At 41.6% G+C, this 26805-nt stretch overlaps 1 protein-coding gene and 1 long non-coding RNA gene across 8 annotated transcripts in view; both read left to right on the top strand.

Annotated features, from left to right (window-relative positions):
• HEMK1 (HemK methyltransferase 1, mitochondrial release factors N(5)-glutamine) overlaps nucleotides 1-26805 on the top strand; it is an 86494-nt gene that overhangs the window by 5620 nt on the left and 54069 nt on the right. For 4 of the 7 annotated variants that reach the window (XR_013541760.1, XM_078385483.1, XM_020788786.3 and 1 more), the window contains exons 2-4: nucleotides 6324-6804; nucleotides 7473-7564; nucleotides 13887-13980. Coding sequence is in view for 6 of the 7 variants with exons in the window: in XM_078385483.1 (XP_078241609.1) it covers nucleotides 6544-6804; nucleotides 7473-7564; nucleotides 13887-13980 (447 nt within the window). In the remaining variant the exon portion in view is untranslated. Of the gene's footprint in view, nucleotides 1-5159; nucleotides 5255-6323; nucleotides 6805-7472; nucleotides 7565-13758; nucleotides 13803-13886; nucleotides 13981-26805 lie in introns of all 7 variants that reach the window. The other 3 variants (XM_078385484.1, XM_078385485.1, XM_072989807.2) reach the window with 2 other exon arrangements.
• LOC140704418 (uncharacterized) lies at nucleotides 23840-26345 on the top strand. The gene is made up of 2 exons (XR_012083602.2): nucleotides 23840-24587; nucleotides 25249-26345. It is a non-coding gene; the product is annotated as an uncharacterized LOC140704418 (long non-coding RNA).

Raw genomic sequence — 26805 nt, 5'->3', positions numbered from 1 at the left:
GAGTGCTGAAGAACAGCAGCAATCTATAGAAGGCTGGTTCTGAGGCAAAAGAGAAAAAAAAAGTGGTCGCTTTATTTTGAGGCTTGACTTTTGAAAGCAGCCTGTTCTGGGGGGGGGGGATTATGCCCTTGACTCGAAGCCGAATGGCAGAAATGGGTGAAGCGAGGGGACCCCAGGTGGACCAAGGTTCTGAGGATGAATTTGGCTCAGTGCAGGATGAGAGCACGGGAGAACAGAACCCAGAACTCAGGAAAATGCTCATAGCCCAACAGCATGAACTGAGGGTGAGGGAAATGGAGGAAAGATTAGAGAGAGAAAGAATGGAGGAAAGGGAAAGAGAGAAACAAAGGCAATTTGCATTAGAGAGAGAGAGAATGGAAAGAGAAGAAAGATTGGAGAGAGAGAAAATGGCGTTTGAGTTAAGAAAATTGGAACTGATGAATCAGAACAATAATAACAATAGAGATTCTAAGGGGGGCCAATTGTCTAAAACTGACCTGAAGAAATTCCCTGTGTACCACAAGGGAGATTGCCCTGAGGTGTTCTTTTCCCTCGTGGAAAGAGCGTTTGTGGACTTCTCAGTAAGGGAAACTGAGAAGATGACCATCATGCGATCTTTAATCAGTGGCAGCCTGGCAGAAGTCTATGCAGAGATGCCAGAGGAGCTGTTAAAAGATTTTGCAGAGTTTAAAAAACTGGTGTTTGCCAGACATGGGATAAATGCGGAACAGCTGAGGCAGAGATTCAGGTCACTCACCAAGAAACCAGAGCAGACTTTTACCCAAGTGCGGGCCCAACTGGTGAGGCTGCTGGAGAAATGGCTGTCGCAGGAGGGGACAGAGACCTTTCAGCAGCTCAAAGACCTGATAGCGCTGGAACAGTTTTATTCAGTCCTGCATGGGGAACTGAAGTTCCAGGTGAGGGAAAGGAAACCGAAATCTGTGGCAGAAGCGGCCGAAATCGCAGATTTTATTTCCCAAATAAGAAAGCCCTTAGGTGCTGAGGGGAAATCGATGGGGAAACCTAAAGAAACCTACAGCAAGTACTCTCAGGGACCAGGGAGAAACCAGCAAGGGGGAGGGACCCATGTTGAAGGGAAGCCCTCAGACATGAAACCAAGACCTCAGATTTTGGAGGGAAAACCAAAACAAGATGAGAAAGACTCAAAATACAGCAGAAAATGTTATTTCTGTCAAGGAAAGGGCCATCTAATCTCAGAGTGTGAGAAATTAAAGCAGCTAAAAGGAAATGTGCCTCATGATTTGAGTGGAACCAAGCCAAAAGCTGTGTTCTGTGTCCAGAAAGAGCAAAGCTCCTTGTCACTGAGGGAGCCTGTTGCCATGGCTACTCAATCTGGAACAGTTACATCTGCTGATCAGGCTGAGGAAAATGGTCCTCTTGTGGAGGTCAAGCGCTGCTTGCTAGTGAGAACAGATTCGCAGTTGTTTGAAACCGCAGGGGTGGACGTAGGAATACTTGACCATCAGTATAGGGGGCTGAGGGATACTTGTTCCCAGGTGACCCTGTGCCATCCAGATATTATTCCTAGGGAGTATATAATCCCGAATGAGAGCATGAAGGTGGCAGGGATTGAGGGGCAGGTGATCTCGCTGCCAGTAGCTGAGGTACCTGTGAACTTTCAAGGCTGGAGGGGAGTTTGGCAGCTAGCGATTTCATCGACTCTGCCAGCAGCCGTGCTCGTGGGAAATGACCTGGCTGAACATGTGAAACGGGTGCTAGTGATTACACGCTCACAAGCTACCACGGGGACAGTTCAGGGGGGTACTGGAGAGCCCGAGACGGAAGCAGAGGGGAGTTCCGAAGCTGTGGTGGAAACTTTAACCACAGACAGCCGATTTGGCCAAGAGCAAAAGGCAGACGCCACTCTCCGAAAGTGTTTTGAACAGGTGACAGACGCCCAGCTAACACCTGAAACCCCAGTGAGATTTTGTGAGAAAAAGGGAATTTTATATAGAGAGACCCTGAGGAATATCTCAAAAGGGGGAGATGGGATCAGAAGTCAGCTGGTGGTACCTGAAAAGTATCGCCCCATGATCTTACAGAGGGGGCACTCTGACATGTTTGCTGCGCACTTAGGGGTGAACAAACCACAGCAGAGAATCACACAGAATTTTTACTGGCCTGACATAGGGAAGCAGATCAGGGAGTTCTGTAAACAATGTGATTTGTGTCAAAGGCAGGGGAATAGCCGCGATAGGACCAAAGCAAAGTTGTGCCCTTTGCCTGTGATTGACACTCCGTTCAAATGCATAGGGGTGGATATTGTGGGACCTTTGCCCAAGGCCACAAAGAGGGGGAACAGGTTCATTCTCACCATTGTGGACCATGCCACGAGGTACCCTGAAGCCATTCCCTTGACTAACATTGAAACTAACACAGTGGCAGATGCCTTGGTGGGGTATATGTCCAGGATGGGATTTGCCTCAGAAATAATCACAGATTTGGGTGCATCGTTTACATCGAAGCTCATGAAACGGTTATGGCAAATCTGTGGAATTAAACACAAGGAAACCACTGCCTATCACCCTGAAAGTAATGGGTTAACGGAGAAGTTCAATGGGACTCTAATGCGCATGATTAGGGCTTACTTGGCAGAGAATCCAAACAATTGGGACCAGAAGCTGCAATCCCTTTTGTTTGCATATCGATCAGTGCCACAAGCCAGTACCGGGTTCAGTCCGTTTGAACTTTTGTTTGGGAGAAGGGGGAAAGGGCCCCTTGATTTGATCAAACAAAATTGGGAGCAGATCACCCAGGATGACCCACAAGACGTTGTGACATATATAGACTCTTTAAGGAATGACCTAAAGAGAAACCTAGAGCTAGCAGCAGAGACCCTGCAAGCTCAAAAGGTCAGAAAGAAAGCTTGGGATGACCAGGAAGGCAGGGAGAGGCACTTTAACCCAGGGGAGGGAGTGCTTTGGCCTAGGCCCTGCAAAGAGAACAAACTGCGGCTGGGTAGCCCAGAAATAAAATACTTGGGTCACATAGTAGGGGGAGGAGTGATCAAACCCCTAGAGGCCAAAATAGAAGCAGTTCGTGATTGGCCCAGACCCAACACCAAGAAAAAAGTCAAATCATTTCTTGGGTTGGTGGGCTACTACAGAAAGTTCATCCCGAGGTTTAGCGAGATTGCGGCTCCGCTGACCGATCTGACGAGGAAGAAGACTGATGACCGCATCCCGTGGACCAGCGACTGTGAGGAGGCGTTCCAGAGGTTGAAGGAGGCCCTCATCAACTATCCAGTGCTGCGTGCTCCAGACTTTGACCGGGAGTTCATCATCTACACCGATGCGTCTAACAGCGGGGTAGGAGCAGTTCTTTGCCAGGAGGATGAGAATGGTGACCAGCATCCAGTGTCCTACCTGAGTAGGAAGCTCCAGAAAGGTGAGAGACATTTGGCAACCGTGGAAAAGGAGTGCCTGGCCATAGTCTATGCGATCCAGAAGGCCAAGCCTTACATCTGGGGAAGACATTTTACTCTGTGCACTGACCATTCACCACTGCAATGGTTAAAGACAATGAAAACCCACAATAGTAAACTTATGAGGTGGGCTTTAAACCTGCAAGACTATGACTTTGAAGTGAAGGTGGTCAGAGGGTCAGTGAACTGTGTTGCTGACGCCTTGTCAAGAAGACCCGAAGAATGAAGACGGCGAAAGAAACATGGACTATGTATATATTTTGGTGACCAAAGGTTAAATGTACTTGTTTATTAAACATGTTTGGTTTGTATGAATAAAGGTAACTTGATGTATTGTAAATGGTAAATGTTTAAATGCCTAATTGATATGTTTATCCTAGAGTAAGTATGGTATTGTATGTCATTGTATAACTGTTTTTGTATGTTTTGGATCCAGGTTGTTTTTTGGAGAAAAGCACCTTAGCTTTCCCCCTACAAAACAACTTATAAAGAGGGGAGGTGTTACATACAGCACTGATGTTACCTGTCTGTCATGGGTTGGAGGGAAAGTTCCATCCTATGGGGAGTGGAAGGCGGGACATCAGGAGGAGGGGCTGTACTGTATATATATGTGGAGTTTGTGTGGAGAAGTTAGGAGACCTGAAGGAGAGCTGAGAGAAGAAGCTTGAGTGGGAGTCTGTGTGTCAGACAGGGTACTACTGTGTGTCAGTCAGTACCAACCTGATAGGTTCAGGTGTCTGTATGGGTAGCCAGAACTGATAAGTTCAGGGTGTGTGCTTTATTTAAAGGTGTTCTGTGTGAACCAAACTGGTGTATGTATGATTGAGACTAAGCCACGTTACTGTATCTTATTCACTTGATCATTTTATTTTTCCCTGTGTGTTATTTAAATAAACCTTATTCCTTTGTTTGTTTAAAAATCCATTCCTGGTCTGTGTGACTCCTTACAGGGAATGGTTGGTGGCAGCTTAGTGAAACTGTGGCATATCCCAGGAGGTCTGGGGTTGTCACAATTATGTCACCAAGAAATTACAAAACTGCATAAAGAGGCATTGTCACATTTTGGAAAACATGGAAGTTTTTTCAGGAGAGATTACATATCTCCTTTAAAAACCTAGGGGATATTTTAGTGAAGAGTGAGTTCAAAGACAGATTATCACCATGAATCTCTTAATATTTTACCTAGTTCTCTCACAAGACATTGTCCCTGTGGCTATTGTGCCTACTGTAATAATACATGTCATATGACAACATTTAGAGATCCACGGAATGGCAAGAGATATGTCTTAAAGAAATTCACTACTTGTAACACTAAGGAAGTAATCTATACTATAATGTGTCCTTGTAATAAACTGTATATAGGTAAGACCTCAAGATCACTTAAGACATGTATAGGAAGACACCATAGCAATTTAAGAAATAAAAGACTGAGTAATCCTCTTGTTAGTCACTTTAGGGGATTTAATTATATAGAAAAATGCAGAGTCTCTTGCAGAGTGTGGGTGGCATGCAAGTTGAATGGATAAATTATTCAGTAAGAGATCTAACATTCTGGATTGTAGATGTAATTCCTGTTAAGTATGTGAAGTCCTTACTGAGAAAAGAAATCGACTGGATATTAAGATTGAACATTCTAGCCACTTAGATTTCTTGCCCTTACTTTAGCACTGTTCCCACTGTCTTGCTGATTGTCTAACTGTCCTTGACTCGGCAGCATATGATTGCACACCACTCCTCCAGGATTTGCTCTTGTGATTATCAGTTGGAGCTTTGGGAGACCAAATGAGCTTAAAAAGTTTTAAAAGCTTGGTATGTATTAAAAATGTTGCCATCAATCTATATTAGAAAATCATGTTGCATGCATATTCATTAATATTATATGATTTGCTGTTGTCCCTTGCTTGTTGTTTATAAACTAATTTATTTCTATTTATGTGTTAAGTCCTGAAGAAGGCCATTCACCAAAACACGTTGAACTTTTTTAAACAAGAATAAAGTTTATCACATCTTTTTTATGTCCTGAGACCAGTGTCTCATTTGGCATTCTGCCAGATGACTGACATTACAGTGTACAAATGGTTTGCATTTTAACACTACTTCTGTGCAAGAATTCTGTAAGATGTACACTAGCCTGTAGCCTAGGTTGCTGAAAAAAGAAAGTGTGAACAGTTTTAGTGATGTATTCTCGAAGGCTTTTAGTGATATTTGACTTTTCTATATAAATATGGTTAGACTTAATGTTTGCGGAAGGTGACTTTGATGTTCTTCATTCTTTAAGAATACTGTATAGAGAACAAATTCATATGTGCTCTTCTAATGACCCATTTCTGAAATTATTCTAGAGCAGGGGTGTCCAACCTTTCACCTTCCCTGGGCCACATTAGAAGATGAAAATTTGGTTTGGGCCGTACCTACATTTGGTTTGGGCCGCATGGGGGGGCAGCCCTAGCCGTCCTCCACAGCCCTGCTCCAAGCACGCTTACAAGCAGCTACGATCTCAGACAGCAGAGGCTGCCAGCTTGAACTCTGGTGTCTTTATGGGGCCGGGAGAGGGTCCACCTATTGACAGGGACGGCGCAATGCAGTCACGCAGCCCCCCTGTCCCCTCCTCTCCCGTTCCTTCCTACTTTCCCTCTCTTCCCCTCTACTGTTGTGACATGACCTGGCCATATTCCGGCCGCAAGCGCCAGCAGTGTAACTTGAAACTTTGGTATTTATTTAAAAATAAAAACTTGCACTGGGCCGCATTACGAGCTGACCTGGGCCGCATGCGGCCCTCGGGCCACAGGTTGGACAAGCCTGTTCTAGAGTATGTGAGGAGGCAGCTTGCTATGCATCTGGTCGATTTCCCTTTCTTTAGCTGTCTCTCTTTCTCTAGGTTACAGCGGGACAAATCATCCCAGTGCTTTTTAAGGGCAAGAGAGTGAGTGAAGTCTCCTGTTAACATTCTGTTCTATAAAGAATGAAGAGAATGGAATGACCTGCAGTGATGTTGGCTGTTCTTCACCCGGTCTGCTGATTTAGGCTTCCGGTCTACTGTGTTAGCTCAGAAAAGGAGAGCCTGTACTAATCCTTGGGCGTTGTTGCCATTGGGAGCAATGAATTTTTTGGCCAGCCCTTTGTACAGGAAGCTTTGCTCTTTGTTCCTTCATCATGGACATCTTGGAATGGGTTCTGCCAGGAGCTCTGTCCAAAATCCCTGCCACAGACGTTTGAGACAACTTTCCTATTATAAAGCAGGTCTGGTTACTGCTGCTGATCTGGTCAACTACTGGCAAGATGTGTTTGAGGCAAACAAGATCCCTGAACCACAGGAATCTTCAGAATATATTGTTTCTCATGTTCTGGGTGCAAAAACAGTTAAGTATGATGGGTGAAATTATGGGTATCCATGTTAAAAACTGGAACAAATATATGGGAATTATTCTATGCAGGGCATAAAAGACAGTAAGCTATCTCTTTTCTGGCAAGCATAAATATTTGCCAAAACTTTCATTTACCTGCATGGGGTTTCTTGTCTTTAGCTACCACACAAGTTGCTAAATACTAGGATGCTCGAAAAGGGAATTAGAGAAATTTGTGCAGGATTCTCAATGCATCTCAATGGGGGGGGGGGGAATTACAACAAATTTAAAAAGAGTTGGAACAAAGTCAAATTAGTTTAAGAAAGGGTTTATTAAGTGCACTTATGATTTCAAGCATTCTAAACATTTTTAAACATTTTTAAACATTTAAAAAACAGCCAACATGAGGCTGTTAAAACCATCGTTAAACGAAACAGGGGGACCCAAACTGTCATCACTATGTGAAGCATGGTCCCAAACATCACTATGTGAAAATCGCCCATAGGAACCATCGTTAAACGGAATGCAAGATCGCTCCGAAAAAATCATCGCTAAGCGATTTCCTCATTAAACGAAGCAGTCGCTAAGCGAGGCACCACTGTATATGAGGATATAAACCTTGATTTTGTGGGCTAACTATTTGTAGGCTTAGTTGAAAGACCTGCAACTAACTTCCTTTTCAGTTCCAGAGTTTGAGTGCCATCCGCATTTCTGCTCCTCTCTCAGCCAAGGAACTGGAACATGTGGAGCAACTATGTGCAAAACGACTACAAAGGTGAGCATTCATGGTGACCTCTTCTGCTTTTTGTAGAGATCAGTCTGAAAGAAGGCAAATGGGAGGAAATGAATGGAAAAAATGAACTCCCTTGTTTATGCGGATTGTCTGTCAAGTAGTATGAAGCTGCTCTCAGACTTAAAGCCTCTGTCATGCAAGAACTGGAGGAATATTTAAGTTTAAATGTGAAGGGAATTGGTCTTTGATTTGGCTTATAAAACCTGCACCATTACGTATTACTTAGTATTGGAGATTGCAAGAAAGCCTACTAAATCTTAGTGCCGAAGATAGCTACTGAGCTATCTCTGCCGCCATGCTGTCCAGCAGCAGACCTGTAGCCTTCTCTCTAGCACTTAAACAGATAGATTCCAGCATATAGTGACTCTTTTCAGGGTTTTCTAGGTGGAGAATACACAGAATTGGTTTATGATTCTCTTCTTCTGAGGGTGTCCTGGGACTGTGCAGAAATGTTTGGACATTAACAGGTTCCCCCCCTCCCATCTCAAAGCTCTTGAAGGCTTCCCCAGGATGAAAAGGATCCCTCAAAAGCCTTGGAACAGGCAGAGGGGAATCTCTTTTAATTAAAGATTAGAAACTGTGGCTGATGACATCATCAACCTTACACATCTGAAACTGTTCCAACAAGATTTTGGCCGCTAGGTTTTGAAACTGATTTTATTTTCCCAACATCGATGTCTGTGCATTCCTCCATTCCAAAAAGTAGGGAATCTCCCCACTTGGGAGAGGAGGAGGGACAATTGAAGCAAAAAATGTGTAGTTGATGTTACATCCTCAAAAGCAAGGAGATAAGAGATCCCCATGCTCACTGAAACTGTGCCCATTGATGTACACTTCTTGTATCATGACTTCTGCAGCAGTAAACACTACCACATAAATCACCCATTCCTTATATCATCTACATAATAATGTGGATTGGCTGTAATGAAACACAGGCTTTGTTAATGTCAGTGTCAGTAGAAAGCAGATTTGCAATGCAGTCCTATCTGCATTAACCTAATCAGTCCAGTCTCATGGAGCTGCATTTTGGAAAAGGAAATCTTGACTTAATGGGTTTAGTTCTAGGTAAGCAGGGTTTCCCCCCTTCCTCTTTAGGGAATCAATGAATGGATCTAACATCTTGTATTCACTTGGAGGGAAGCTTAAGGTGCAAGAGTGTGAATGTGCTTTCAGTAAGAATGGGTGGGGTTTTCCTGAGGAGTACAGCTTAAAATATCAGTTGTTGCTTTAAATCTAAGTCTGGCATAAAGACTAGGCTGCCATATTTAAATAAAAATGGAACACTGAAGTGTGCTGGACTGTAGAGTCTCTGTTGCTTGAAAGAAGTGTCTTAAAAACAAGAATAGTTTGTGGAATGAAACATCATCTGTCTTTTCCAAGCATATAAGAATATTCCCAACATACTTATTATCAGCCCTTTCATGTATGTGGATGGTAGATGGGGTGTGTTTTAGATCTTCCCATTAGATTTGAACTCTGACTCAAAGTAAAATAAGACAACTTGTTCCTTCCGCCCACAGCTTTGTGCGGGGAGATTAAATGTCCGCTTGCAAGGGAATGTACAAATACAGGGGCTTTCCCTTGATCTCCTTATCAGTGTTAATTAGCCCAGGTAAATGTCAGAAGGGCTGTGAGTTATAATAAGCCAATTTCCCTTGGGAAGTAGAAATTGAATATGAAAACCAGATACCTATATGCACCAGTAATTTATCACACGTAAATATCTGAAGTAAGAGTCATGTAAGAAAGAGGGATTTTCAGATGTATTTACACCTGAATAAGATTCATAGGGAAGGTGGAAAACAAATATATTAATACTTAAGTGTGGCAAGAAAGGTATCCTTATCTCAAATGCGAATTCAGTAATAAGTTCAGTACATGATCCGGTACATGTTTATGTCCTGAGTTCAGTGCAGCTTGCTCCCTAGTAACTACTCTTGGGATTGAATTTGTACTATTTGTTAGCACTGTCCCAGTGGTTCTTAACCTGGGCGATATCGCCCCCCCCCAGGGGCGATTTAGTTTTTCGGGAGGTGATGGAACAAAAAGGGGTGATGCAGGGGCGAAGGAACAGAAGGGGGCCGATAGGGAGGCAATGGACCGAGCCAAACCTGAGAAGGCGGCTGTAGCCGTGTTGCTGGCAGCAGATCCAGCAGGCGGATCCAGAGTAGCTGGTGCTGGCAGTGGATCCGGTGCTACCACTGCCGCACCGCCATTATGTTGGGGGAAGGGGGTGATGATAACTTCCTCAATGGCTCAAGGGGGCGATTCTTTCAAAAAAAGGTTAAGAACCACTGGTCTAAACTGTACTTAATAAGCTAGAATACGAATGAACCTTACACTTCCCACATGAACCTTTTTGTGCAATCTGGCAAACAAATCAGAAAGTCTCAAGTATGGTTTTGCATGATATCCAAGGGAAGGCATGAGACCAGGATTGAAGTTAACCTGCTGTCCTGGCTTATGCTGTTCTTAACAAGACATTCCAGATTCAGACATAACATAGCAGGCATCTGTAGTTAACTGGGGCTGGCTGAATGGCTCAGTGAGCTAGCTGGGTACCTGACTGAGAAGCCAGAGGTTGGGAGTTCATATCTATACTGTGCCTCCAAGGAGGAGAGCCAGCCGGTGTGGCCTTGGGCAATCTGCAGAGTCCCAGGCTGCCCTCAGAAAAAGGGAATGGTAAACCTGTTCTGAGTACTCAGCACTCTGGAAAGGGTTACCATAAGTCAGAGTCAACTTTACAGATAATCATCATCATAGAGACCTGGCAATGGAGATCTCTCACTTGTGGATGAAACAAGGTTTCAGTGCTTTTGAAGTCCTTTCCGACGTCCGTTTTTGCTCATTTTTAAGTGTCTTACAATGTTTGGAACCTGTTTTAAATGCTTGCGATCATTAGCCCACCTCCTGAACCCTATGCAAACTTAATTTGGTGTTGTTCTGAGTCGTCGTTAATTTTTGCTGATTTTTTGTTTTTTCTCTCATTGAACTCTATTGAACTGTCCGTCCAATGCATTTCAATGAGAGAAAAAATCACCAAAAATTAACAATGACTCAGAACAACACCAAATTAAGTTTACATAGGGTTCAGGAGGTGGGCTAATGATTGCAAGCATTTAAAACAGGTTCCAAACATTGTAAGACACTTTTACAGGAGCGAAAAAGGACTTCGCAAAGCCATTGAAATGCATTGAGTCGGCTTCAATGCATTTCATTTGGGGAACCGGGTTTCACTCAACGATGTTTCCTATGGCAATTTTCACTTAAGGATGCCAATCCGTTCCAATTGGAACGGATTAACCAGTTTTCAATGCATTCCTATGGGAAATGGTGTTTCGCAGAACGATGGTTTCACACAGCAATGAATTTTTTGGAACCAATTAACATCATTGTGCGAGGCACCACTGTACATTGAAGAACCTTGCTTATACCCACTTGGTCTGGGAGGATTGGCTTGCTCATCAACAAGGCAAAAAGTGAACATTGAGATTCAAAGATACCAAGACTTTTTGAGGCAGGCAATGCAGATAATATGCCTGTTTTTCACCTTGTCACCTTTCATTTGTTGCTGATCTCCATATATTTCAACTCCATATATTTCAGTTTTCATAAATGATGCTAACTAGAGCGCCAAATTCAATTCTGGATGATAAAAATATAGCAGAACAATATTGGCCTGTAGCTTATGGGTGACTGTTCTGTCTGCCTGGAGTGCTGCTGCTAATGGGATCCATTAAAGACCAATTATTTGTGCCCCAAGTCAGTATGGTTATGTGTGCGATCTTAAATTTCACAACTTTCAGTCCGATCAAATATTCAGAAAAAAGCTTCATCATAATGATTTTAATTTGGTGTTACAAAACGAAGTGACATGCAGGCTGGAGATCTAGTTTAATTATATAAAAAGCTACTGCAGACGTAGAGCAAATCTAAACAATCCATTAGTCAACCTGCCTGGCTGATCTTAGGCTATCTGATGGATTGACTTTACAAGCCAATCATGTAGTTTGAAGATTTCGTTTCTCTCCTACTTTTGGAAAAACATTTAAACAAATAAGAATTGCTTTTTTTCCTTTCCCTCTTGTGGTAGAAGACAGCAGAATAAAAATGATGTAAGTGTCTGGGTTTAGATACACATCAGAGCTATTAAATAATGCAACACTTTGATCACTTCAGTTGTCTTAATCACAGTGACTTTCAACACTATAATCAGAAAGCCTTTCAGTAGCTGAGAATGGCTTAACTGCCAGGGGACATGTCATATGTATAATCAAAATGTTAGAGATCTCTGATCTACATTTCTTGGATCTGAGTATGCCTGGGAGCAGAAATGTATAGCCAGATTGTAAACCCATGAATGGATTCTAAATTAAACACGCTAGATCTTTACCTTGGCAGTGTGTACTAAAACTGTGTGTGTAAAATCCCTCAAGTTCTATTATGTTATGTCTCAGAGGGATGTGTGATTTACTTTAATTTAGGAAGAAAGTGATGAGAACATCTGGATTATAAAGTCATAGAAGTACCTTGTCTGTTTTCTTCATGGCATCATACATTAGTTATTTTATTTCTATATTAAGCATCTAAAAATACACTAGCTGCTCTACAGAGCACATATACAAAGGGCTTTCAAAACTGTCAGGTACGAAGCAGTGTAGCTTGAGTGTATTCTGTCTTATTGGATGATATGCTGGTTGACCTCTTTTTATTACTACACTGGGAATTTAGACTAACCACCTTAAAGGGAAGCCTATTAGAAATGTTTCATTAGAGCATCATTTGTACAGGATAGTTATTGTTAAGGAACTTTCTATACAGAATTCCAGGTCTTGCACACTTAGTGAAAGCAGCCTTTTGGAAGATCAATAGCATGTTCTAAATCATGGTAGTATGCTCACAAACCTGATGTTTTACAAAAAGCTTTGTCTGTTAGATGTTATTCATTACATTTATATTCTACCTTACCTCCAGTGACCCTTCTTAGAACAATCCTGTGAGGTAAGTCACATTGAAAAAGAGTAATTGCTAGAGATGAGCACAAATCAGAAAAAATGGTGATTAATTATGATTTGTGATTTGTCAAGGTTGACAAATTACAAATTTACAATTTTTTTCTGATGATTTGATAAATCAGTTTGTCAATTTTTTTTTACTTTAAAACCCTATAAAATGCCCCCAGCACCTAGAGACACCAGATTTGCAAGGAGGCTTCCCCAGACTCTCCTCTAAAATCCCTCCAAGTTTGGTAAATATTGGGTTTCAGACATCCAAGTTATAAACCCACATGTACTCCGTCCCCCCCCCCGAAAGTGCCCTTTAGCGGCTGGCTTGGGGAAACCCAATCTTCACCAAAGTTGGAGGGATTGTAGAGGAGAGTCAGTAGAAGCATCTCTGTGATCTTGGTGTCTCTAGGTGCCTGGGGAGAGTGTTTTATAGTCAGACAAATTGACAAACCAAAAATTGCTAACAATTCATATTGATTGGGGGTATTGATTCATACAAATATGAATCGACAAATTTGTGATTTTGGAATAAAATTGTGATTTATTTTTAATTCATGCCCATCTCTAGTAATGGCTGAAAGGTTGCCCTGTTGCTCAGTGGGGACTTATTATTTTGTTGTTCTTTGTTACATTTATAACCTGCCTTTCTTCCAGTGAGAACACAGTAGAAGGCATTGGTCTTCTCTTCTCAGCTTATTGTCACAACAGTCCTATGAGCTAGATCAGGCGGAAATAATATAACTGGATTAGAGTCACACAGCGAGCTTCATGACTGAGTAGCAATTTGTACACAATCTGACCCCTCACTGCACCACACTGAACCTGGACCTACCATGTCTCAGTCCCATCTTTAACCCATAGTAGCTGTCTGCTTTATTTTATATGCTGTTTGACCAATTCCTGTGACAAGATTACACATTACTTTCTTGAGAGATCTTGGAAGACTTCTTGAATGTGAACCTCTCTCTAGTAATGGAGAAATGGTATGAAACCTGAGATAGGAAGTTCCAGTGCAGGAGTTGGCAAAGTAATGGACAGTCTGTTATAGGAAACTGATGGCAGCATCTTGAGATTCATTGGTTCAATCCTTCTAGGTTCTCATTGAAGAACATGTAGATATTCTCTCTGATAGCACTAAATGTTCTCTTTCCCTCCCACTTTGTCTTGTAGGAAAAGTACAGCCAGTGCAGTTGCTTGTGTTTCAGAGGGCAATGGTAATTTGAGTACGATAATCAGATCTTGCAAATAATTAGAACTCTGGCCAGGTACACCACGTAACATGCCTCCTCCAATTCCAGGATGCCAGTGCAGTATGTTCTCGGTGAATGGGATTTCCAGGATTTGACACTTAAAATGGAACCTCCAGTCTTCATTCCCCGACCAGAGACTGAGGCAAGTTGTTGGCATGGGAAAGCTGGGGTTCTTCTCTAAAGTGCTGTGTTGTTCCAAACATACTTTTAGCCAAGCCTTCTGTATGGAAGGAAGAACAGTGCCAGTCAGCTGTAGATAAACCATTGGTTACTTCAGCAACAAAACAAAACAAACAATGCTAATAAATTTATTTCAGTGTGAGATTTCTTGGATACCACAAAGTGAGGGCCTTAGGTTTATCTGCATGTAAAACAGAATAACGTAAGTGTATTCACAGTGTACTTTTTACTTGTTCAGCTAAAAGTCTTATGGATAGATCTTGCTTCTATGTAGGAGAGCCTAATTTTATTACATACTTGGTTGAATAATAGGCTTTATCCTAGAAATTAGAGAAAGTACAGTGCAGAAAATAATATAGAAAATGTTCAAATGATAATTAATCTTCTTTCTGTTACAATAATGCCAATGATACCTATTTATATATACTGTAGATGTCTCGGTGCTGCTGGATAGCTTGGCAGTTTAGATATCTGGCTGCAGTGCCAGAGTTTGAGAATTTAATTCCCCGTAGTGCTTCCTAGACAGGGGTTGAACTCAATCTATAGGGCAGTGGTCCCCAACCTTGGGCCTCCAGATGTTCTTGGATTACAACTCCCAGAAGCCTTCACCACCACCTCTGCTGGCCAGGAGTTCTGGGAGTTGAAGTCCAAGAACATCTGGAGGCGCATGTTTGGAGACAACTGCTATAGGGTTCTTCCAGCTCTGCTGTTACATTGTTGTTGTTAATCTGGGGTCTGATTTTTATCGTATTGGACCTTTATGTAATACATCTTCTGAACTTGGAAATGGAAGGTGTTAATAAATTGATAACAGAAGTTTGGTGGGCTTGTACACTTAATGTTTGTAGCCCAGGCAGAGAAAGAAGGAGGAGTCTGCTGGTCTCCCTGTTAAATTAAACTGGTAGAAAGTGGAGAAAAAAAACTTGGCTGCTTGCTTGTATACAAGAACATGAGATAACTGTGGATAGATGCTTAAAATCGTTCATTCGTTTAGTCGTTTAGTTGTGTCTGACTCTTCGTGACCCCATGGACCAGAGCACGCCAGGCCGTCCTATCTTCCACTGCCTTCCGTAGTTGTGTCAAATTCATGTTGGTTGCTTCGCAGACACTGTCCAGCCATCTCATCCTCTGTCGTCCCCTTCTCCTCTTGCTGTCACACTTTCCTAACATCAGGGTCTTTTCCAAGGAGTCTTCTCATGAGATGGCCAAAGTATTGGAGCCTCAGCTTCAGGATCTGTCCTTCCAGTGAGCACTCAGGGTTGATTTCCTTTAGAATGGATAGGTTTGTTCTCCTTGCAGTCCAGGGGACTCTCAAGAGCCTCCTCAGCACCACAATTCAAAGGCATCAATTCTTCGGCAGTCTGCTTTCTTTATGGTCCAGCTCTCACTTCCATACATCACGACAGGAAAAACCATAGCTTTGACTCTTCGGACTTTTGTTGGCAAGGTGATGTCTCTGCTTTTTAAGGTTTGTCATCACTTTCCTCCCAAGAAGCAGGCGTCTTTTAATTTTGTGGCTGCTGTCTCCATCTGCAGTGATCATGGAGCTCAAGAAAATAAAATCTGTCACTGCCTCCATATCATCCCCTTTTATTTCCCAGGAGGTGATGGGACCAGTGGCCATGATCTTAGTTTTTTTTTATGTTGAGTTTCAGGCCGTTTTTTGCACTCTCCTCTTTCACCCTCATTACAAGGTTCTTTAATTCCTCCTCACTTTCTGCCATCAGAGTGGTATCATCTGCATATCGGAGGTTGTTGATATTTCTTCCGGCAATCTTAATTCCATCTTGGGATTCCTCCAGTCCAGCCTTCCGCATGATGTATTCTGCATATAAATTAAATAAGCCGGGGGACAATATACAGCCTTGTCGTACTCCTTTCCCAATTTTGAACCAATCAGTTGTTCCATATCCAGTTCTAACTGTTGCTTCCTGTCCCACGCATAGGTTTCTCAGGAGATAGATAAGGTGGTCAGGCACTCCGATTTCTTTGAGGACTTGCCATAGTTTGCTGTGGTCCACACAGTCAAAGGCTTTTGCATAGTCAATGAAGCGGAAGTAAATATTTTTCTGGAACTCTCTGGCTATATAGAGTGATATACAGGCCTATATATCAGTGGTGGGATGTAGTGATGGAAATGGCCTGGTAGGGAAGTGTGTACAAGTTAAAATTGCAGTTTAGCCATTTCTTTCCCAGATTTGCAGTTTATGTTAGTTATATGGATTGATACCATGCCTTAGCCAAGTCATTCTAGAAAACGAATATGAAACCCAAGGATATGTTGCATGCAATACTTTGTCATATGCATTTCCAGTCTCTTGCCTCCTAACCTTAAATTGACCATGACTGCACTATTGAAATCTTTTCCCTCTGGTCATTCTTGCACCCTAAAAAAACCCCATACCCCAAGTTGTTTACAGTCACATAGTGAGGAAGGGTTAAGCTACTCCTTTATTCCCACTGGTGTTCCATTTAATATAGCAGCCCTTCTGGGTTGCTTTAATTTAGGCTTTTAAAAAGTGGAAATGACAGAATTGCACACAGTTGAGCAACCTTTGTTGTTTGACCTTTAATGGAAAGCTTGATCTGCAATCTAGAAAATAACTCTGGTCAAGTTTTTTATGACATCCATATGAGGTCTGGATTAGACATGTTACTCAGTGAGAAGCAGTTCCTGAGGGTACAATATTGAATGAAGGATCCGCTCAGCTCTTTCATGTATCAGTGATTCCACCGTATGTGACATATATACTTGCTCTTTTAATAATCTCTATTATCAATCCATATTGTTCAAACTAACCTCAGTCAGCCAGGTGTCCTCCAATTGACTTGAATACAACCCTCGGCATTGAAAAATGCTGTGGCCAGTGAATTGCAACCACCAGCTTATCTAGATGTGGTCATTGACCTCATAAACTGGGGATGCTGGAGCTTATAGTTCAGCACACCTGGAGTGCATCAGTTTGGGGAAGGCTGCTTTAGAATCTGCTTCTTTAGAATGGATGTCTTCACTTTGAATGCTCGTCTATAACTTTTGAGGTATGAGCAGCAGCACAAAGTAAGTTTATATTAGAACAAAAAACAATTCAAAATTACTGGTGTGGTAGAGATTGAACTAAAAATTTAGAGATGAAAGAGCTGAGATTATTGGGAGGGGCAATTTGCCCCAAGGAAGATATTAAGAATGTCTGATCATGATCTAGCCCTGAGGCAGATATGCTTCAGAGACAAATGGGGGAAGAAACACATATGTGATTCAGGCTTTTTATTTATTTATTGTATTTATTGTATTTATACCCCGCCTATCTAGTCATTTCGACCACTCTTTTTAAGGAGGTTGTGCCTTCTTCTTAATAATAGTTTTAGTTTTTTCATAGTTTTCTCTCTTCTTCCTCCTCCTCTATAATCTGCTCTGTTGTACTGATTGATGGTTAATCTTCCATCCAAGTAACAGCAAATACTTCATCTCTCTTTTGATGCAGTTCGGCATTTTTCTCTTTCATTGTCTTTTCTTCAAAACTACCTAGAAACCTGGCATTCAACTAACAAAAAGTAAACAAAAGTTTGCCGAATTCCTGTGGTCCTCTGCATTAGAAATGAATTAATATATAACTGTGAGGAGGATGCCTTTAGCATCCTCGGTGAGCTGTCCGCCTAATCCCATGCCTTCTGGAGGACTTCCTGAAGATCCTTGGAGCAGGGTATGCAGATGGCAGTTACCACAACTGGGTGTCTGGATGGGAGCGAGGAGAAGGAAAAGCCACAGCTGGAGGGCAACAGCACAAGTTATTTGAAGTGGCGGGAGCCAGGGATAAAAGAGGAAGAGGGTCATCAGAGTCAGGATCAGAAAGCTTGTTGGAGGCTTGGAACTCAACAAAGCCTGGCTCCCAGCACTGAAAAACACAATCTGCAAAAGGTCAACAAACTCTACCCAGCCACAAGGACCAGTGATCACTGCACACAAAAGACCAGCTAACGACATCCATCAATCACAGTGACAGATCATCTCTCCCCCTTATCGCAACAATACACCCACAACAAAAACACACTGATCACCATAATCACCCAATCTCCTGAAAAGGACAAAAAGCTGATCCCACAGCTATAAATACTGAACTATCCGACAAACTGCACCAGAGCACAGAGTTCTGACTCCTGTCCTCTGAAGATGCCAGCCACAGATACTGGCAAAATGTTAGAAAGAAAAACCTCAAGAACACTGCCAGACAGCCTGAAAACCTACAACAACCTGGCTGCCTCACCCCCTCTCAACATCAACCACCTGGCCTAGGGGGAGAGAGAGCTTACAGGCCGGAGCTGCCCCTGGGACCGCACCAGACCATCGTGCCTACACCCAGAAGGAGCCAAAGACCATCTGCCGGCCATAGCTCACTGTGTGAGAGGCAGTGAGTCTGTGGTTGGGCCCCTACTGGATCTCCCTCCGTGGTTACAGGCCTTGCGGCCTGCTGCTCCTGGCTGCCTCACCCCCTCTCAACATCAACCACCTGGCCTAGGGGGAGAGAGAGCTTTCAGGCCGGAGCTGCCCCTGGGACCGCACCAGACCATCGTGCCTACACCCAGAAGGAGCCAAAGATCATCTGCCGGCCATTAAGAGCCTCGTGGCGCAGTGGTTAAAACGCTGTACTGCAGCTAAAACTGTGCTCACGACCTGGGGTTCAAATCCCAGGTAGCCGGCTCAAGGTTGACTCAGCCTTCCATCCTTCCGAGGTTGGTAAAATGAGTACCCAGCTTGCTGGGGGGGCAATGTGTAGCCTTTATAATTAAAATTGTAAACCGCCCGGAGAGTGCTTGTAGCGCTATGGGGCGGTATATAAATCCAATAAATAAATAAATAAATAAATAAAGAGCTGCTCCCTCCATCTTTTACACCTTGGGGAAGAACCTGCCATTGTTCCTCTAAGACTCCAGGATGGGAAAGTGGATCAGTTTTGCTCTTGGGAGGAGCTTTGATGAGGGACCACCTCTCTTCTTACCACCTGGATCCTCACAGTGGTGGCCAGACCATCCAAGTGCATTACAACTTGGAAGTCTCCTGCCAGTCCATAAAAGGTGCTGGTGGTAGAAGTGGCAACACCAGTGGTTCGTACAATTGGTCTCAGAGAAGATCAGCTCCAATGGGGGTGACCCTCCTCAGTCTGCCATTACTCATCTCGTTGAGGGATGATGTTGGGTGACTGGGCTAGTGCCTAAAATTCAATCCCAGCTCCATACCTTGGACAGCGAGAGGCTAGTGCCTGCAATTCAGCCACAGATACAGGTACTGGGCAGCAGGGGACTAGTGGGAGAAACTAAGCCTACATGTAACATTTTACATCTTGACACAGAGACTGTGTCCAAATCCTAACAAGAACATGTCAACAAATATGGAAAATAAAACAGTGGCCTCCAGACAGAAAATGTTCATTCTAGGCCCCGAAAGGAAGGAGACGACAAGGAGTACAATAACTATAGGATCATTGCCCAAACGTCCCATGCAAACAAAGTGGTGCTCAGAGTGTTGTAAATGGAGTGAGAAATGCCAGACATTCAGCCTAGGCTCCAAAAAGGAAGAGGCACTAAAGATTGTATCACAAATGTACACCGGCTGCTTGAGCTTGCCAAAGAATTTCAGTAACAGATCACTCTGTGCTTCATAGACTGCAGCAGATCTTTTGACTGTGGATCATGAGAAGTTATGGATTGTTCTGAAAGAAATGGGTGTGACTCAGCACTTAAGTGTGCTGATGTGTAATATGTATTTTGGGCAAAAAGTTACTATGAGGACAGACTATGGAGAAACAGAATGATTTCCATAGGCAAAACCACCGATATTTGAAAATTTGCATTTAAGAGCTACTAAAATGATTACTGTATATGGAGAGCAGGTGCTTCTTCAAGCAATAGTTTATATTAATTTATAGTTGTTTTCAAAACAATCTGTTTCAGCTAAGTTTGAGAACACAGTTAACACTCCTTTGAAGTATTTCCTTCATTGTGTGACTGTTTTCATGAGTAGTGTAAACAAAATGAAGTAATGTTGTGGTCTAAATGACATGTTAATTGTAATTCAAAGACGCCATTGCTTGGAAAATGTAAAAATATGAATTTTTGTTTTTTTCCTGGCTTTGTAAAACATTAGTCAAACATTTCTGTATAGGAAGAATCTGAGGTGGGAAATCTGACTAAGATTCTCTGCAGAGAAGATAGTCATAACAAAAAATGTTATGTGAAGAAAAGATGGCTGACTTAAGGAAATGGAACAGGACCAAAGTCAAATGACAATTTGTATTGGGCTAGAAGACTTAAAACTTCTTACAATTAAAAATCCTAAGTTAGGAAAAAGACAATATGAGAAATGAAAACCATCTTGTAAGAGTATAAAGATGTAGGGAGATAGGAGACACAGAGATGGGGTACTCACATTGTGCTACATACGCTGAATATCAGCTACACTGACATCACAGGGCACCGCGGTAGTGGCATCAGGAAATCAATTGATTTTTTTTATATAGACTTTAACATAAATAAAATTATTTATTAATTTTTCTCTGTGTGTTTATGCTAAAAGGCTGAATAGTGTGTTTTACTTTCAGATTTTTAGATGCAACAGTTTTACTATTTAGAGATGTATTCTTTGTCTTCTGATTTTAAATCTGTCCTTTTAGACTATTATGTTTTTTTCATTTTTAGAATGTATTTCAACCATTCTTGTTCTTTTTTACTCTTAAAAGAGTCTATAAAAAGAAATGCTCCTGTATTTGACATTCAACTATGATTTAGTTCTGTCTACAACTTAAGTTCACCTTTCATATATTTAAGCATTTATACCTCTAGCTTTGTTTACAGCTAGCTGTAAGAATTATTTTTAAAATACCCTACCTGTGACTTCTCAAAAAGTTACATGTTTTCAATAACTCCTCAATTTTTGAACATTAAAGCAATGGAGAGAAATAAAGTTGATGGGTTAGACAGGCTGATGTTGCCTGGAATTATTGCAACATGGAAAAAGTCATGCTTTGTGTCAACGTTCCTGCATGTTCCTTGATTGTTTCACCAAACACAACTCTCTCTCTCTCTACTCCAAACTTACATCTTATATCTCATGACTCCGCCTCTCCAGCACTGTCATTGGTCCATGCAGATAGCATGTGAATATTCATGACCTGGGTGGACGTCACACTCCTCCCATAGGTTTTTGACAGGAGGGGAAACTTAAAGGTTTGCCATCATAAAACGAAGGATGGAAATATTAACCTCTTACATTACTTATACAACTAAGGATACTTACATTAATAAGGATTACATTACATTATTCTTACATTATTTTTTATTATTTATATTTTTTTATTTTCTTTATAAAGGTAGGGTAAGGTACAGGGCAGCTGGGATAGGGGTACCCTCAGAGGGGGTGGATTTGAACGGATGTTCTGAGCTCTCCGCCAAGTCCATTCCCTTTGCAACAGTACTGCTGCTAGTAGCTTCAGCTGTAAAAGGTTGAAGGAGAAATACTTTTTAAGGCTGAATGTAATATCCATTTTTAGGCAAACTAAAATCCCTATTCCTTTGAATTTCACATTGAGCCCAAAATGTCCCTCTTCTCCACAGGAAAAACATTGGCTCTATGCTCAGAATAAGGGAATTTATTAATTTTCCCCTCAGAACTATTTGATTTCATGGGACCTTGCTCTGGGAATGAGGGTTTAGTTTTAAAATGGCTTCCCTTAGCTTGAGCCTGACTGAAGTAATTTTTACCAGATTGGCATTTCTTACTGTCGTCCCACACTTTTTAACCAAGTTTTACCTCAGAAAATTGAGGATCTCTGATCCCACTAATAAAATCAGCATATTCAGACGCTTGTAGCACATTTTAGTATCCTTGTCTTTGACCAGATAACGCAATTCCTGGCAAAATTGAATAAAATTGTTCCAATCCAACCACATTTTTCATTTGTTCTAAGGAAGTGATATGTTCCTGCTCTAACCACCTATTAAGAAACTGAGTCAACCTTGCCCCAAGTTGAGCAAAAGACTCCTTAGGTTTCTTTGTAATTGCGCTAAGTTTTCTTCTGAGGTGCTCTGAATTCTCCTGCAGAGAATCTTATACCTCATGATTCCCAAATCTGGAATACACCATCTTTCTATAATCCTCAAAATCTCTAGCTTGCTCCAGAGGCATCTGTGAATAGATTTCAGCTAACACACCACCTATTTGTGATCTTAAAATTATCATTCTTTCATCACCTTTAATCCTGAAGTCCCAACAAGCTCTCTCAAAAGAAATCAGGAAAGATTCAGGACAGTGTATTCTCAAAGGCTTTCACGGCCAGGATCTGATGGTTGTTGTAGGTTTTCAGGCTGTCTGGCAGTGTTCTTGAGGTTTTTCTTTCTAACATTTTGCCAGTATCTGTGGCTGGCATCTTCAGAGGACAGGAGTCAGAACTCTGTGCTCTGGTGCAGTTTGTCGGATAGTTCAGTATTTATAGCTGTGGGATCAGCTTTTTGTCCTTTTCAGGAGATTGGGTGATTATGGTGATCAGTGTGTTTTTGTTGTGGGTGTATTGTTGCGATAAGGGGGAGAGATGATCTGTCACTGTGATTGATGGATGTCGTTAGCTGGTCTTTTGTGTGCAGTGATCACTGGTCCTTGTGGCTGGGTAGAGTTTGTTGACCTTTTGCAGGTTGTGTTTTTCAGTGCTGGGAGCCAGGCTTTGTTGAGTTTTAGACTTTCTTCTTTTTTGTTGAAGCTCTGCTGATGTTTGTGGATTTCAGTGGCTTTCCTGTGCAGTCTAACATAATGATTACTGGTGATGTTCAGTACAGTGGTGCCTCACACAACGATGTTAATTGGTTCCAAAAAAATCAACGTTGTGTGAAACATCGTTCTGCGAAACACCATTTCCCATAGGAATGCATTGAAAACTGGTTAATCCGTTCCAATTGGAACGGATTGCCATCGCTGAGTGAAAATCCCCATAGGAAACATCACTGTGTGAAACAATGTTTCCTCCATTGGAATGTATTGAAGCCGACTCAATACATTTCAATGGCTTTGCGAAGTCCTTTTTCGCTCCTGTAAAAGTGTCTTACAATGTTTGGAAGCTGTTTTAAATGCTTGCAATGGTTAGCCCAGTGGTTCTTAACGTGGGCAATAATGCCCCCCAGTGGGCGATTTCATTTTTCAGGGGGGCGGTAGAACGAAAAGGGGCGGCATGGGGGCGCTGGAGCAGAAGGGGGTGGTAGGGGGGCGCTGGAGCAAGCCAAACCTGTGAAGATGGCTGCAGCCTTTTTACAGTGTGCATGAATATATATTTTCCTCCAATTTTAATTTAGTTTCAGACTTTTTGTCTTGAAATTTTTAGTTCCTGCATTTGTTTTTATGCCCTTTTTATATTTCTTTTTGCGTCTTAAAATTCACTTGCAACTAAATCATTAAATGTTACTTTTTGGGGGGCATTTCATTTTCTTGGAATTTAATTTTGTTTTTCAGGGGTTATTGGATTTAAATAAATAAATAAATAAATAAATAAAGAAAGAAAGAAAGAAAGAAAGAAAGAAAGAAAGAAAGATATCACTGCGGGGAGGGGGGCAATGATAACTTCCTCAATGGCTCAAGGGGGCGTTTCTTTCAAAAAGGTTAAGAACCACTGGGTTAGCCCACCTTCTGAAACCTATGCAAACTTAATTTGATGTTGTTCTGACCGTTAATTTATGGTAATTTTTTGTTTTCTCCATTGAAAACTATTGAATGGTCTGTCTAATGGTTTCCAATGGAGAAAACAAAAAATCATCATAAATTAACGAAGTATCAGAACAACACCAAAATCAGTTTGCATAGGGTTCAGGAGGTGGGCTAACCAGTGCAAGCATTTAAAACAGCTTCCAAACATTGTAAGACACTTTTACAGGAGCGAAAAGGGAGATCAGGAAGAGCTTTAAAAGGCAAACGGAGATCAAAGAGCCCTTTCCCGATCTCCCTTTTCGCTCCTGTAAAAGTGTCTTACAATGTTTGGAAGCCGTTTTAAATGCTTGCAATGGTTAGCCCACCTCCTGAAACCTATGCAAACTGATTTTGGTGTTGTTCTGACACTTTGTTAATTTATGATGATTTTTTGTTTTCTCCATTGGAAACCATTAGACAGACCATTCAATAGTTTTCAATGGAGAAAACAAAAAATTACCATAAATTAACAAAGTGTCAGAACAACACCAAATTAAGTTTGCCTAGGTTTCAGGAGGTGGGCTAACCATTGCAAGCATTTAAAACGGCTTCCAAACATTGTAAGACACTTTTACAGGAACGAAAAAGAGACATTGTTGTGTGAAAATCCCCCATAGGAAACATCGCTGTGTGAGGCGGCAAATTTAACAGAAAAAGGCATCGTTGTGTGAATTCATCGTTGTGTGAGGCACCCGTTGTGCGAGGCACCACTGTACTTATGTATTTTAAATATAATTTCATGCCCAGCTTGTTTCAGGGCATGTTCAGCTACTGCCAATTTTTCCAGTTGTTTTAGTCTGCAGTGTCTCTCATGAAGCCCTGAAACTAAGTCTTCACCAAAACTCTAACAGGTAACCACTTCTTACCACAGATCCTAACCCCTCCTAGTTAGGAATACCTTCAAACTCCAACCCATTCAATTTTACACTGGATTGCTTCATATCCCAGTGCTGTGCCACCAATTTGTCATATTCCCGCCTCTCCCTTGATCGTTTCACCAAACACAGGGCACAAGCTAAATGTTTTCAGCTGCTGTCAGTTGATTACATCAGCGTTATGTATTATTAATAATAGAGTTCCAGGCCATGTGCCATTTTAAATAGAACAAAATAGAAGTTGTTTATTAATACAGGTGATGAAGGTACAATTAATGTCTTTAACTCTTAACCAAACATCCTACTTCATCCACCCTCAACTGCCAACTCTCTTTCTCTACTCCAAAATCCCAGTTCCCAAAATCTCTCTTCTCCACTCTCTCAAACTCCAATCTCCTCTCCCCCTCCTCCTGCAGAGAATCTTATACCTCATGATTCCGCCTCTCCAGCACTGTCATTGGTCCATGTAGATAGCATGTGAATATTCATGACCTGGGTGGACGCCACACTTTGTTACTCAGATGAACTTGAATATGATCATCTGAGATAGTTTGATTTCATTATGCAATTAATCTGTTAATGGGATGAATGCCAGCTGTGATGAACACAGACGTCTGTTTTTTGTTTTTTCTCAAAGGTCTCTAGGTCTGAAGAATTCTTGGGACAGTGATCAGGCATTAATATATCTAACCTGACAAAGCTGTCAGACAAGGGTGTACTTCATCTCCTTGTCTGTACACAGAATGCATCATAGAAAAAGCTGAATTATAATCAAGTGAAGGAGTGAAAAGAAACATCAATAATTTAAAATATGTATATGACAGCATATTACTGACAGCAGTAGTGACTTAAAATAACTTCTGATGAAAGTGAAATAAAAGATTGTAAAAGCAGGATTGCAGTTAAACATTAAGAAGACAAAAATCACAATGACTACAAAGAATGACATTTCTTTAATGTTGAAAGTGAAGAAATTGATATTGTCAAAGATTTTGTATAACTTGGTTCAGTCATCAATCCAAATAGAAATGACAGTCAAGAAATCAGAAAAAGACTGAGATTCAGAAGGGCAGCAATGAAGGAATTAGAAACAATCACATGTAATGATATGTAACAGGAACCCAAGCCCAAATCATCCATATTGTTGTATTTCTGATTACTGTGTGCCAGTGTGAAAGTTGAGACAGTGAAGAAAACTGATAGGACAAAAATAATTCCTTTGAAATGTGGTATTGGAACAGAGCTTTGCTGGTTATTAGAGCAAATGAAGCTTGAACTTTCTCTAGAAGCAAATGATGAAACTGAGGCTGTCATATTTTGGGCATATAATCAGAAGACAAGACTTTCAGCAAAAGACTGTAACGTTAGGAAAAGTGAAGGCAGCAGGAAAAGAAGAAAACCAAATGTAAGATGGATTGACTCCATAAAGAAGTCTTAACAGGAGCCAAGTACGATGGTTAACAACGTGATATTCTGTCAATCAGTTATTCATAGGATTGCCATAAATCAGAGGTGACTCTCAGAGGTAACAGCAACATTAGGGCTTTCAAGATAACTAAGGTATTTTAGGATGGGTTTTACCTGTTACATACACACACACCCCTTGAGTGTCCATGGCTGAGTGGGGATTTGAATTCAGGTCTCCTGAGTCTTATTCTGGCCCTCCATCCAGTACACCCCACATCATACCTTAAGCAGAAATAACCTGTAATAAATGTTTGAGTGAACATCTAAGTTTCAGGCTGTTACTGAAATTATTTATTTATTTACTCGTTTGATTGATTGATTGATTGATTGATTGATTGATTGATTGATTGATTGATTGATTGATTGATTGATTGATTGATTGATTGATTGATTGATTGATTGATTGATATACCGCCCATCTGGCAGCCAAGGCCACTCTGTTCATGGAGAACAGCATTTCAGAGTTGGATGCACAGAAAAGACTGTCTTATGTGTACTTTGCCCAGTAGTGAGATAATGAGAGGGCCCTCCCTTAGTGATCCAAGAGCATGAACTTGTTGGGAGAGTGAGCGGCGTTGCTTCAGATAGCTGTGCCCCAACTTATTTAGGACATGGTTAGTCTGTACCAGCACCTTGAATTTGGCCTGGTGTAACTTCCAGATTGTCTTGAGGGGCAGCTCCACATAGACTGCACTATAGTAATCCAGACACAAGAACAGCAGAATAG

This window comes from Pogona vitticeps, chromosome 2 (assembly GCF_051106095.1).
Source record: "Pogona vitticeps strain Pit_001003342236 chromosome 2, PviZW2.1, whole genome shotgun sequence".
Classification (NCBI taxonomy): domain Eukaryota; kingdom Metazoa; phylum Chordata; class Lepidosauria; order Squamata; family Agamidae; genus Pogona; species Pogona vitticeps.
Note: the sequence above shows the minus strand (reverse complement) of the source record. Positions and strands in the feature narration are given on the sequence as shown.